The 14,603-nt window shown below is 46.7% G+C and overlaps 1 protein-coding gene across 2 annotated transcripts in view; it reads right to left on the reverse strand.

Annotated features, from left to right (window-relative positions):
- The window catches only part of LOC118357811 (uncharacterized protein KIAA0825), a 166,150-nt gene that overhangs the window by 117,318 nt on the left and 34,229 nt on the right, over positions 1–14,603 (reverse strand). For both annotated transcript variants that reach the window (XM_052478504.1, XM_052478503.1), the window contains exons 3-4: positions 9,644–9,812; positions 8,794–9,454 (exon numbers count right to left, since the gene is read on the reverse strand). In XM_052478504.1, the coding sequence (XP_052334464.1) occupies positions 8,794–9,454; positions 9,644–9,812 (830 nt within the window). The remainder of the gene's footprint in view (positions 1–8,793; positions 9,455–9,643; positions 9,813–14,603) is intronic.

Consider the following 14,603-nt stretch of genomic DNA (forward strand, 5'->3'; position numbering starts at 1 on the left):
GTAGCTCAGGCCCAGAGGCAAGGATATGCATATTCTTGGTATCATTTGAAAGGAAACACTCTGAATCTTGTGGAAATGTGAATTGAATGTAGGAGAATATAACACAATAGATCTGGTAGAAGAAAATACAAGGAAATAAACACATGTTTTCTGTTTTTTATTGTTGCTGCATCATCTTTCAAATGACCAAGAACAGCCAAACATACATATAGGATGCTGGGGGTGGTTTCAATGAAGAACATAAGATGGCAACAATACCTGAGCAAAGTTTTGGACAGATAACTTCAAAAATGAGCGAGCTACATGACACTGAGCATGAAGTCAACCAGGTGTCCCACACAAATGTACCCAAATGTACCCAAGTGGCCGAATTGGTACAATTTTGAAGGAAAGAACTATATACAAAATAAATAAATGATATTCGAACACCCCCCCACCCCCCCAAAAAAATATATATAACATATATATATGTAAAAATATATATAATAATAATAAAATGCCATGCGAGGAGGCCATTTCGCTGATTTCATCTTCCTGAAGCAACTCGGTCTCGCTGTATCTATCTATTTCCTCTATAATTTAGGTTAAATCTGTATACCTAGACTTTGTTTCAGCTTTTTCTGATTTATTCGGCATATTTTAAATATAGAAACTTGTTGAAAATGCTATTGAATATGTACTGCTATGCGTAACACCCATGGCTTCGTCAAGTAGGATTTGCAATGGCGAATGAACCTCTTTTACGCCAGCGTTTACGACAAAGGCTGGTCTTCAAACGTATAACCATTACATATTGCCGTTTACCTCAGCTCATTGGCTATCTTCCAGGCTAGATTTCAAGATGATCAGTGGTCATTGGGCCAAAATACAGTCAATCAACGATAGGCCGGTGATGTCATTGATTGGTGTCTTCAAATCGGTTTGTTACGGTCAATACGTCCCGGGAAAAGAACCATCAAGTATGGTTGTGTTAGTAACAACCAGAGGATTGCAATGAAACCAACCATGACTGGATACACGTTTTTTTAGTGTGTGTAATTACCACGAACGCATCTTCCAAAGTTGAATGAGACGGAAATCATGACGCAAGCGGTTTACAAAAGTTTTGTGTTAGGATATAAAAATGTATTTTATCAAACAAAAACGAACATATTGGTATTTCTGACTTTCATGACGCTAATGCTTGGTTGGAAAATGCTAGTAATACTTGTGTGTGCGTGGAGCCGTCCTCATAAAATAGCATGTTTGCTTTCGTAGTAACGGCTTTTTGAAATCTGACACAGCGGCTGGGTTAATAAGACGTTCATCTTTTAAATGATGTAAGATGCATGTATTTACATGAATGTTTACTATAACAAATGGTGTATTTAGAATGTTAGCTCTCTGCAGTTTCACTGGATGTTGGCCTGGTGGGACGTTAGCCTTCTCACCTACCCTAGAGAGGTTAATAAATACTGACCACACTGGCACTTAAACTTTTAAGAAATTGGCATGTCCTGAATACAAAGCATTATGTTTGGGGAAAACACAACACATCACTGAGTACCACTCTTCATATTTACAAGCATGGTGGTGGCTGCATCATGTTATGGGTATGTCATGGGCAAGGGCTGGGGAGTTTTTTAGGATGAAAAGAAACGGAATAGCGCTAAACACAGGCAAAATCCTAGAGGAAAACTTGTTTCAGTCTGTTTTCCACCAGAACAATTCAAAAAGAATTAAAAAAAAATAATAATGTGCAAATATTGTACAATCCAGGTGTGCAAAGCACTTTAAAAACTTACCCAGAAAAATCCACATCTGTAATCGCTGCCAGCTGTGATTCTAACATGTTAAGGGGAGGGAATACTTACGTAAATGGTGTTTCTATACAGTAGATAATGGGGATCCTGAAAATCTCTCTCTCTCTCTCTCTCTCTCTCTGGTAGTAAATAATAATACAAAATGAAATACAAAAATAACAACAATATAGTAGCAATAAATATAAAAAGATAAACATGGAAAATTAAGCTATAACTAACTTATAACTAAATAACTGTCATCTTTACATCAGTACTACATCTACTATCATCATTGCTACTACTACTACCACCACCACCATTAAACTGCTATCATTACCATCACCCTACTATCCATACCACTACTATTTGGAATGATGAACAACAATATGCAAATACATATTTGGCTGCAAGAGGAGCCATTGCTCCTTCGCCCATGACTATTTTTAGTTTTTCCTCTGGGTTTAATATGTTAAAATTTGGAATAAATGTAGTCATGTCTGTGAATAATGAATCTCTTGGTGAGGAATATTTCTCACAGTAAAGGAGAAAGTGCATCTCTGTTTCTACCTCCCCTGTCGTGCAGTGATCACAAACACCCTCTCATCTCTCTCTCTCTCTCTCTCTCTCTCTGCAACATCTCCAAGCAAACCATCTAAACGAGATGTGATGTGTCTCAAAGAAACGCCAACGCACAACCCCCTCTTAATAAAGAGCTCTCTCCTGAGTGGGCAACCTGTTGACTGTTCCCTTCTCTATTCTCTCAGGTGAGTTGTCCGTGAACCCGGGAATAAGACTGTTTCCCCTCCTCCGTCTCTCCGTTACTCCAACACTCACACCGTGACACATGACCTTGGAGTGTAACAGCCCTGTCTACTCCAACACCCATTGCTATATGAACTATATGTATTTATAGCTCTGGCTCCACTGCTATACGGGATACAGCCATTTAAAGGTCATTATGCCTGTGTCACATCACACGGTGGAACCAAACGGGGGTGCTTAAGGCACCCAGGTGTGTCATCGACAAGAGAGCACCGAGAGGCAGGGAGGAACACGGTAGGGTTCACTTAAGGGTCAGTCTACAGAAAAACTATACAGGGAACTAGCACTATTGCAGCCCTAAAACGGACATGATCACTATTGTATCACACCTGAATTATAGATTTCTTTGATTGAGAGTGATAGGTAAAAGACTGTGCCAGGAAATCATGGGGATATTAGACTACCCTAACTTGGAGAACAAGCCATTGAAACAGAAGTATAGCGTAGCTATATGGAGTCACATACTGCAGTCGGTGTTGTGTGGTGATGGATAGTTGCATGGCCCTTGTGAAAACACAGCCAAGAGGGTGACATATCGGAGGAGCTAGTGAGGTCATGCTCTTATTTCCACAGTCATGACCATGGCGACTAGTAAAGACAACATGTACTATCAATTGTGGAGGATGGTGGCCAATGATAGACAGCATGTGCTTGGTTGGAACACAAAGGAACACAAACATCCATTTGGGGGGAAAACCGTCAGTTTCCTCCACGGCAGTTCCACCTGAGCTGAACAACATTACTGTCACAGTCACACTCCCCTTGACTGGCATGAAAAGGGAGAGAGGGGAGGGGAGGAAAACAGAGGGAGGGAGGGAGGGAGGGAAGGAAGGGAGGGAAGGAGGGAGGGAGGGAGGGAGGGAGGGAGGGAGGGAGGGAGGGAGGGAGGGAGGGAGGGAGGGAGGGAAGGAAGGAGGGAGGGAGGGAGGGAGGGAGGGAGGGAGGGAGGGAGGGAGGGAGGGAGGGAGGGAGGGAGGGAGGGAGGGAGGGAGGGAGGAAGGAAGGAAGGAAGGAAGGAAGGAAGGAAGGAAGGAAGGAGGGAGGGAGGGAGGGAGGAAGGAAGGAAGGGAGGGAGGGAGGGAGGAGGGAGGGGGAAGGAAGGGAGGGAGGGAGGGAGGGAAGGAAGGAAGGGAGGAAGGGAGGGAGGGAGGGAAGGAAGGAAGGGAATTCCCTCAGCAGTTGTTATTGATTCCGGTGTTTACGGGCGGATAGTTTAGTGCCGTTTACAAAACAGAACAGATGCAGCCAGTGAGCAAAAAATGTAAACAATTGCTGTATGGCGGGCTGCCAAATCCCCGGCCTGATGTATTAAACTCACACTGAAGTGCATTTCCCCTTTGGGCTGTACTTATTACCACTTCATTTCCTCAGCGCTCCCTCTCTCTTTCTCTCTCTCTCTTGTTCCCTCAGTCGTCAGAGTGGGGTGCACCGGCTTGTTGTCTGGCCGTCTTCTGTCCTTCCCTGACCCCGGAGGCCCGGCACTACCTAACAGACCCATTAGCGAGGGGAATTGCATGTGTCTGACGTGGTCGAAAAACCAATTATTAGACACTTTCTTCCAAATGTTGCCAGAGTCTGTTGGGAATGGGCAATCACGCAATAATTTAGCCACTGATTTAATTTCACTCCTCTCTCTCTCTCTCTCTCTCTCTCTCTCTCTCTCTCTCTCTCTTTCTCTCCCCCTCCCTCTTTCTCTCCCTGTAGCGTGGCTGACATCTCTATGGTCCTTTGCCAGGGCTGCTCTCTCTAACTCTGCCAGGGATGGTTAGCTGGCTGGCCTCAAGCCTCACGTCTCAACTTCACCAATGATTACAATAACTCAGACAGGCGCTGAGATGTGCGTGTGTGTGTGTGTGTGTGTGTGTGCGTACGTATGTACGTACGTTGTTGCTGGTCATAAAAAAAACTCCAGTTCTGTGTGGAGCGGGATATACATTTCAAAAGCCCATTGACAAGTTTATCATGCAGTCAGATCGCCGGGTGCTATTCTCCGCAGACTGGCACTGACAGAACAACAAAGGGTTTGTCAGTGGATTGAAGGCAGATATCCACAAAGATGCAGATATAAACCGCAGAGCCCAGGGACTCCCTCACTCCGACATCAAGCTGGTCTCCTTCCTACCCCGCTCCCCCATGCATGATGGCACTCAGAGTAGATGGATGCAAGGTGGGGTGGACGGTGTGTATGTGTGTCACGGCAGTTTAAGGGGGGTATAAAGCAGGCACGGCTCCCAGGGCGCTGATTGGCCCCCTGTGTGAGGGTGGCAGGGTCAGAACGGAGCTGGGGGGGGCCACCGGGAGGACTGCCCACGGGGCCCCGTGGCGGCTGGGTCCCGCTCCATCAGTCGCGGCCCGCTGCTCAACCAGACAGCCTTATTATGGGTGACTCCCGCTGATGCCCCCCCTCATGGCCCCTGGACTGCAAGAGGCAAAGTCTGCCTGAACCACAGCAGGGGCTACCCGCCGTTCGCAGGGGGGGAAAGTGGGAAGTTTTGATATCTCGATTAGGCTGCTGGTTGGGTGGGGAGGGGTGTACGGTGGGCCAGGCTAAGGCTGCTGTCAGCTCTGTCCTTGTACTCTATAGCCAATCAGCTCCAAATGGAGAGAGGGACGTATTGTATTGTGTGGAAACATTTAATTACAGGCCACTTGTTTTGGTACCGTGTTCTTGGACCCTCTAGGACTCCATACAGTAGCAGAGTGTTATCCTGTCTGTGCTCTCAATAAGCCCTGCTCTACTCCCTCTGAAAGAAGGTGCTGGAATACTTGAGTGGTTTGTTGATATGCTTGAGCTTAACAAGAGTGATGCACAAAAGCTTTTTGTGACCATTCGGAGGAAATGGAACCGGATTTGAGACACGCGTACTACGCACGCATGTACACGTGTGCGCACACACACACACGCACAAACACACACACAGTGCCATGTTTAGTCTTGCAGTAATTCCAACGGACCTAGGGTTTGGAGACACTGGGACATAGTGGAATTCATAAAATCTCAAGTGAAATGGTGAACACACATAAAAGATTCTCACACACACACACACACACACACACACACACACACACACACACACACACACACACACACACACACACACACACACACACACACACACACACACACGCGCACACGCACATGTAATGAAGCCTCATTAACATCAGTAAACAAACCCTCACTAGGTCGTGAACCCACAGCTCTTAAACCAGACCTTCTAGAGCGTAGGGATGTGCAGGGCTGTGGCTGTACAATGGGAAGCAGCAGCCGTAAACAGAGAGCATTAGGCATATAAAAACCTCTGGTTCTACTCCCCCCTCCTCCTCCTGCCGTAATTACATGGCTGCGTTCATGTGCACGGCCCGGCAGACACCGCGTCTGAACCCCTGCACAGATATGATCTAGTGAAGAGCAGCTCTTATTAAATATTAACAAACACCGTTCCCAAGTAGCCTCAATCCCCAGAAGGAATCTCCCGCGGTGGCGGCAGCAGCAGTAGCAGTACTAGCTATCTCTGGCACTACTGAAGCACTCTCCCTGCTGAATACGCTAGTGCGCTTTGACTGCAGGGAGTTCAGAGAGCCGAGGAAGGAGGCAAGAAGGGAGGCGGAGGGCGGAGGGGTGGAGGTGAGAATGTGCTTACTACACATGTTCAAACCCAAGCCTTCTGTACGCAGTACTTCCTATAGCGCACGGCACAAGTCGGAGAGAATTAGTGGGACCTGGGAATGGAATTCATACCTCGGGGAGCATGCAGATGTCCTTCAGTGTGTGAATGGAGACTCTTCGGCTGTGCTGAATGATTGCTTGGGACAAGTTTATCGATGGACGTGTAAAGCAGGCAAGCCAGGTGTATCGCGTTCCATGGTGTACATGAAAAGTGTGTTCTGTTTCTATACTATGCAAATTGGGAAGCAATTACTCAATTGCAGATTTGGAAAATCTGCAATTTACATAATGTATATATTAGGCTTATGTAAGAAGCTATTTTTCTGCCGAATTCCTGCATGTCATCATTAGACATAATGGAAATGACACATTTCCTCGAAGGTACTTAAACGCTGCACAAACACTTGCGCACCTTCAACGACAGACCACCTGGCAGATAGCAATGCACGTGTACGTGCACGAACACACAAACAGACACACACACACACTACTCGATTACCCCTTTTCCTGTCCAGACGCAGTGAGGTGTGATAGTAAGGTTTAAAGCTTGCATTGTTCCCGGCCAGTCAATCTGTCCGGCAGACTCCAGAGTCCTACTGATCACCCCATTACTACCGGGAAGGAGAGAGAAAGGGGAGGGGGAGGTAGAAAGGAGTTGGAGAGCGAGGGACGGCGAGAAAAGGGGCTACAAAGGGCTGAGACACTCACATCTGTCTGGGAACAATGTCAGCGCTTCCCCATTCAGAGAGAGGGGTTAAAAGAACTGTCACATCTCGCTGATGTGAACACTGTTAAATGGTTCAGTGGTTTGACAGTAGCTGATGCCAGAGACTGCACTCCCCTGGGAGAGCTCTGGGAAGGAAGCACAGGCTCAGGCTGCCTCCCAGGCTCCCCTCCCATTACCCACCCCTCCATTGAAAAGCCAGCAGATAAATAGATAGGTGGAAATAAACAATAACACGCTACAGGGAGATAATAGGGATCTGAGAACGTATGCATCAAGTGAATATATGCATATTGTTTTTCTATGTGTCATCATTGTCAACGCGGCCCTTGAAGATCTCCATGGGTAAAGACAACCACCAAAGTGACGTGAAGCCACTCCGCCGATTAGGCCACAGTGTCCTTGGTGGATCTGTGGATGTTTGGGTGTCTACTGTTGTCTTTCGTTGATGTGACCCCCGCAAAAACGAGCCCCGATCCCCGTCCCACAGTAGTTGCGGTGGAGCAGGCACTCACATGACAAGGGGCAACAACAAAAAAACTGCATCGCTTTAGTGTCGTTACACTTTGCGGGCGCTGCTTCCCTTTGGTGAGATGTTCTGCCTCCGGTGCTACATTTGACGGTTTGTTGAGCGGCACGTAGGTGTGTAGCCGGAGCCACAGCCGCCGCGCTGTGATCAAACAGCCTAACTGACGCATGGCCAATTATCCTGGCTGCCTTCTTTCATCTCATGTTTAAGGGTAGGGAAAGAGAGCGGGAGCGAGGTGGAGAGAGGGAGCTAGGAAGGGAGGGAAAGAGCGTGAGAGACGGCTGTGGGTTTAGAAGAGTGGCAGATGTAAAAAGCACACTTCCCATCCCCAGAAGGAAGCACGCCTGACATATGCACCATTTTGGGAAAGTAAACAACGGAGTTGTCTACTTTGTGGATGGTTACCCCATCTATCCCATAAATAGGCCAATCAGAGAGCCAAACATAGAGTATAAGGGGATCTATCAGATGTGACATACCATGTACAGATTTTTTTGTTCCCCAGTCTCTCTGTACATCACTCCTTTCCTCCCACACAAGCAAATACTTCTCAGCTGCTTCATTCTATTATTTTCTCTAGCCCAAGGGCGATAACGTAAGGAACCATCAACTCCTAGACTTATCCTTAGCTGTGAAGGATAGGTTACAAGGCCTGTGCTCACTACCAAGGTCATCTTTGTCCGTTTTACCCTTGGTTTGCATTGATTTGCTACGAGAGAAAGCCTTAAGTGAAGCACTCTGTAGTAAAAGACTAAAATCCCAACTTGTGTTCAAGTGAATGGAATTTAAAAGAATGTAGAGAAGGATTGCTCCGTCTCCAGTGCTTGGTGTGTGCATTGAATACTCCAGGGAGAAAAAGGTGTAGATTCAAGAGCAGGTGTTTATTTCGCTTTCGCAGAAGGCAGGAATCGTGATCACAGGCAGGCAATGGCCATACACAGGTAGGCAAACAGGCAGGTGAATCAAAACTAGGACTGAAGGCTATAACTGGTTCTCACAAACGAGCTAGGAAAAGGCTTAGCAGAGTCAAAACGAACAATACCTCACAACGGCACAATCAGGACGAACTGAACTAAGTAAGGAGCTGATGAGACCATGTGAGTAACTAACAGGTGAAATCAATGAACAAAAATGAAAGACAAGGCTACGTTCAAGAGCACAAAGAAACAGAACAGAAGGTTGATGAAGAAAATAAATGCAGAACCTTACAGTGCGTGAGTGGGGAGAGTGTGGTACAGTTTAGAGAGAGTAAGAGGTTTGCTCCACTGACCTACAGTAGCCTTGGCCCTGGCCGAGCTCTTCCTCCCCTTGCCACCGCTCAGCGTAGTGTTGTCCTTTAGGGCGTTCTCACACTCTCTCTCCATCATGGCGCCCAGCTCCTGGGACACAGGGTTCAGGTAGGCAGCATTCAGGAAACCTAGAATGGTATGGGGCTTGGCCACCCCATTGAGGACCTGGAGCTCCTCCCTGAGGGCTGAGCACAGGGCTGGGGCGGCAGCATGGAGCCCCAGGGCCAGCCTGTCGAAGCCCGTCTCCTTCCCACCGGGGCTGGAGGCCAGGGCAGAGTGGAGCAGAGACAGGACAGCCTGGCTCCTCAGGCCCTGGTAGAGCGTCAGCACCTCCCACTCTGGGTAGAGGAAGAACAGCTGCTGCAGACAGTAGATGCGCTGAGGGACGGGGAGGGGACAGGAAAGTCTGTCCAGCAGGTGGCGCCGCAGCCGGAGCCGTACCTCGTCCCACACCTCATGGCTCTCCAGAGCACTGTCGTCCCTGACCGTGTGGACCGAGGTGTGTGCCGAGGGGCCGGGCTGCTGGGGGGTGGGCAAGGGGGTGGTGTTGGGGAAGGACACGCCACACTGGGAGGAGATGTTGTGGAGCAGCTGGAGGGTCACGTCCTCTCGCCCCTCCTCCTCGGTCCTAAGGTACTGGAGCTGAAGAGGAGAAAGGATGGTTCACGGAGGAGCTATCAACATGTTTATAGGTATCAATACGATCAGCAAATCTTTTTCATTTTATGGATGATTATTGTTAAGCACATTTTGACTGGCTAGTGAACTACATAGCGTTGTACATTGTAGGTTCACCCCTCTCTCATCATTATTATCACGATGTGTTGTTACCAGAGCTTTCAGGAAGTCCAGGAGCTCCTGGTTTCCTGTGGCGACAGGCCTGGCGGTGCTGGGGTTCCGTGGGTTAAACCACTGCAGACATTCCGTTGGGCTGGGTGGACGCTCCCCCGTCCAGGACTCACCCATCTTCCCCTGCAGTTCCTTCAGACTCTGTTCTATACTGGAGAGGGAAAGAGGGGCGGCAGGGTAGCCTAGTGGTTAGAGCGTTGGACAAGTAACTGAAAGGTTGCAAGTTCAAATCCCTGAGCTGACAAGGTACTAATCTGTCGTTCTGCCCCTGAACAGGCAGTGTAAGTCGCTCTGGATAAGAGTGTCTGCTAAATGACTTAAATGTAAATGTAAATGTTAACCCACTGTTCCTAGGCCATTTTTGAAAATAAGAATTTGTTCTTAACTGACTTGCCTAGTAAAATAAAGGTAAAATAAAAAATAAAACTCACAATAAACCTCCACCTCCATCACATACTGCATAACAGTACTGTATTCCCCCCACCTCCCTGTCCCCCCGCCGACACACACACACACAGACCCAAACCCTGAGAGAGACACATCAGCAGTAATGAACACAGACATCAATATATCCCGGCTGTGTGTGTGTGTGTACTGAGTGTCTGGTGTGAAGTGGTGTTACACACGTCCGATACAAGTGCATCTCCCAGTGTCACTTCTCTCTCATCCCCTCGCCACACACACACACACACACACACACACACACACACAGGTCTCTAAATATTAACAGACTCCCTCTATCTTATCAAGGGTAGTAGGTTAAGAGTTCTCTTTGACGTTTTAGGGACACATTTGCACACACTCGTGAAGACGTTTCCCTTTCACACGTGCACGGAGCACAAAGAAGAATGAACATTGAGAGAGAATTGACATTGATTCAAGAAAAGAAGAAAAATAAGTCAAATAATGTATTAAAATAGTGATTAAAAGGTTAAATATGTTAAATGTTAAAGGTTGAAAGCATGGGGAAATATATAAGGGGGATTCGAGTAATGCCGTAAAATAGTTAACAATGTTAATAATGTTGTTTGCTTTAAAATACGAGGCATATAAACAATGTTTTTTTTTTGTTGAAAGCTTAAATTAAGGCCTGAGGGCCTGCAGGAGGTTGAGGGTGGAAGGTTTATAATGTTGAAACGCTGTAATGTTGCAGTGATGAAATGTTTAAGCTGGTGGATGTTTAAGGTGTAATGGGAGTGGTGCATTGAGTTGGAGTACGATTGTAATCGAGTGCGGTAAGGAAGATTCATGTTGAAGAGTGAATGTTTAAAAGGTTAAGGTTAATAATAAGGTACATAAGGATGTCTGCGTGATCTGGAAATTGCCAGGTTAGAACAGTTAGGGGTGAAGTGGATGGACGTCCTGTTTAGGGGAAGAAAAGATTGGGGTTAAGGGGCCGGAAAAACACCTTTTTGAACGAGGGCCACATGAGGTGTCTAACTACTAGATACGTCATTAGGGTCGGTGTTAACCACAATGAGTGAGCAGAAAGGAAAATGGAGGGAATAAAAGAGCTAGGGGTTTTTTTTGACGGGGAAAAAAAACTCTGAGCTTGCTAGAAGAATCTGTCGACTGCTGGATTTTAAAAAATATATGTATTTTTTTATTATTATAATAACCTTTATTTAACTAGGCAAATCAGTTAAGAACACATTCTATTTTACAATTACGGCCTACCCCGACCAAACCCTAACCCCAGACGAAGCTGGGCCAATTGTGAGCTGCCCTATGGGACTCCCAATCATGGCCGGTTGTGATACAGCCTGGAATCGAACCAGGGTCTGTAGTGAAATAGTTGTTCAAGTTTTAGACGCCATCTGAGAGACTTATCACCCTAAGGGGGGAGCCAACAAACTGTTTATAGAGTTGTAGAAGGTAAAACAAAAATGATATTATATTTTATTGGCACACCCCAAAAGGGGTTTAGTTAAGGGCGCTGAAGGTTGTCTATCAATTTCATTTACTGTACATTTTTACTTATCATTTTCTTACTTATCATTTGTGATTGGTTGATTGATCTGGGATTTTTTTATGCCTGTTTCTGGAATTTTGAATAAACCTGCTTTTTTGTTCTGTAACCCTGTGTCATCAAAGAGTCTCTCTTCAACTGTAGGTTTCTGAAGTAGACTTGATTCGTTGAGGATTTTTTCACATCTGGTTAATTAGTCTATTGGGGACTCGAGTGACTGGTATAAAAGAACCTAACCTGAGACACAGCTATAGGTGCTGAGCGCATTGGTAGACGTCGTAGGAGGAGATGATTCTGGGCTAAGCCAACCCAAGAGAGAGCACCCCATAGTGCTCTAAAGTTGAAGCTGTGGCCTGGACGATCCTGAAGTGGCGCCGGGTTGCAGGGGATAGCCCACTCTACTGTAAGGCCCTCACGGTTGAGTTTAAGGGACAGCTGTATACTAGCTCAGTGGTAAGGCAGAGCGGCATCTATCAGATCTGTAGGGATTAGGGCCCAGAAATAACGGAACTGCCATTGGGTAGACAGGACAGGGCCTAGTTGAGTCGTTAATCCTGCAGGGTGGGGGGTTATTTTAGCTTTGATAATGTGACAGATTAGATATGACATTCGCAGGCTCAACATGTTTAGTCGTGTCCATGAAAATCAATTCTAGCACTCGTCTGTGCGCGTGTGAGAGAGAGAGTGAGAGAGAGAGAGAGAGAGAGAGAGAGAGAGAGAGAGAGAGAGAGAGAGAGAGAGAGAGAGAGAGAGAGAGAGAGAGAAGGGAGAGACAGAGAGGGTAAGAGAGAGAGAGAGAAGGGAGAGAGAGAGTGAGAAAGAGGGAGAAGGGAGAGACAGAGAGAGAGAGAGAGGGAGAGAAAGAGAGAGAGAGAACAGAGAGAGAAGGGAGAGAGAGAGAGAGAGAGAGAGGGAGAGAGAGAGAGATACAGAGAGAGAGAGAGAGAGAGAGAGAGAGAGAGAGAGAGAGAGAGAGAGAGATACAGAGAGAGATACAGAGAGAGATACAGAGAGAGAGAGATACAGAGAGAGATACAGAGAGAGAGAGAGAGAGAGAGAGAGAGAGAGAGAGAAGAGAGAGGGAAAAGGAAACAGTTTCATTTACTAACACCCAGCTCATTCACCACTCTGGGTCTATAAAGCTCCTCCTGCCCCCTGCGAGTCGGCGATACACACATCCAGATGTCTCCCAATGACGACACATTAAATAACCATTCAACGTGACACACTTTCATTTCAGAGGGAAAATGTGGGGCATAAAACGTTATAGACCACCAATCTGTATCCAAATTGCTGCCGATTGAATCCCGCACACGTGGTTTCAGTTGGCTAGACGACGCTGTATGTATAGACAGTCTACTTATTTCAATTTGATGCTGCATTTGCTGACTGACAGAAAGCCAGAACAGGCCAGGGGAGTGGTGGTGTGTCTGTGACACCACAGAGGACATCCAAGTGGTGACAGGTGTTGTTGGAGGGAACACACACTCTTCCACAACGATAGTTAAGCGCTTGCTGTAAAACAGCGCTAGCTCCAACTAGCTCCCACCGCTAACGGCTTGTGTGAGAAACGCTGACAGTGCTGTCTGTAAAATGAACACAACAGTCCCCCCCCCACCACACCTAAAATCAATGTATTTTTTCAATTGCTGTTTGTTTTGATTGAATAACTTCTATGCCCTTACCTTGGATGTCACAGTGTTCAAGAATGGTATCCCATTAATGCAGAGAAAGGTTTTCTTGTGCATCGTTATGTATTGAGTACATATGCATTGTTTGAATTTTGTTCGCGCACACACATGAATATAGCTCAATGTTTTTCTCCAAATGAACCAATATAGCACAAAACAAGAAATCACTAGCTCCACTCTACCAATCAAAGCAAGCCAAGCTGACATTTCACATTTCTGACCAAGCTGACATTTGTTTTAGCCCACATATCTTCATGTTAAAATGTGTACAGGCGAGGCAGATAGAGGCAGTCTATTTAATGTTAGTCGTAAACGTGGATGTGTGATCTGGGCTCCACCCCAGGACTTTACTCAGACAGCAGGTCTTAAATGAGCATCCATCTGGTCCGTCAGCCTGCCTCTCAACACCATCAAAACACACCATTTTACAGCATACACCTCTCATTTTACCTCTTTATATAGAAAGACACGCGTGCGCGGGTGAACACATACGGCCATACACAGTCACGCGTGCACGCACGCACACGTACGCACACACGCACGCACACATACGCACACACGCACGCACGCACGCACACGCACGCACGCACGCACGCACATACAGTACACACTTTTATATCCCACCTCTACTTCTCTCTCTCATCTCATCTTTTCTGCTCATCTCAGCTTTGAAGGTCCACTGTAGGATTTACAGTTTGATTGAATGTCTGTGTGCCACCTGCCAGGCTGGGGTCCAACTCAGGGTGTATGGACTATGTCAGAGCCCCCCCCCCCTCACAATGCACCTCACAATGTCTCACCTTTAGACCTAAGGTGTGGGAACTAATCAGGAGATTAATCAACTCTACCGGATTAGCCTCAACCACAATGACTTTCACCGCACAGAGCTCGCAAGCTGCAGAGCGAGACAGCTAATGCAGCACGAGATAGAGAAGGGAGGAGAAAGACAGCAGTTTGACACAAGAAAACACCAGTCAATTCTCCAAGTGAAAGTGAACAATGGACAGACCAGAGGTGAAAAGAACCACATAGTTAAAGCTAAACAAAAGGCTGGGAGATGAGTGGAGGAGAAGTTCCTTTAAAGTCTCTCGACAAACATGTCAATCATATCACTCCCCACCTCCTTACCCCTTCTCACATCCCCCAACGAAACTGAATTGTTTTTCAGATTGGGCTATAGCAATACCCTACAAGACAGCCTGGGCACACCACCACCACCACTCCGTCCCCACCCTCTCACCCCAAAGAAAGGAGCGATAGGAGGGCTTTTGTTAGATGGCAC

This window comes from Oncorhynchus keta, chromosome 25, assembly GCF_023373465.1.
Source record: "Oncorhynchus keta strain PuntledgeMale-10-30-2019 chromosome 25, Oket_V2, whole genome shotgun sequence".
In the NCBI taxonomy this organism is placed as follows: domain Eukaryota; kingdom Metazoa; phylum Chordata; class Actinopteri; order Salmoniformes; family Salmonidae; genus Oncorhynchus; species Oncorhynchus keta.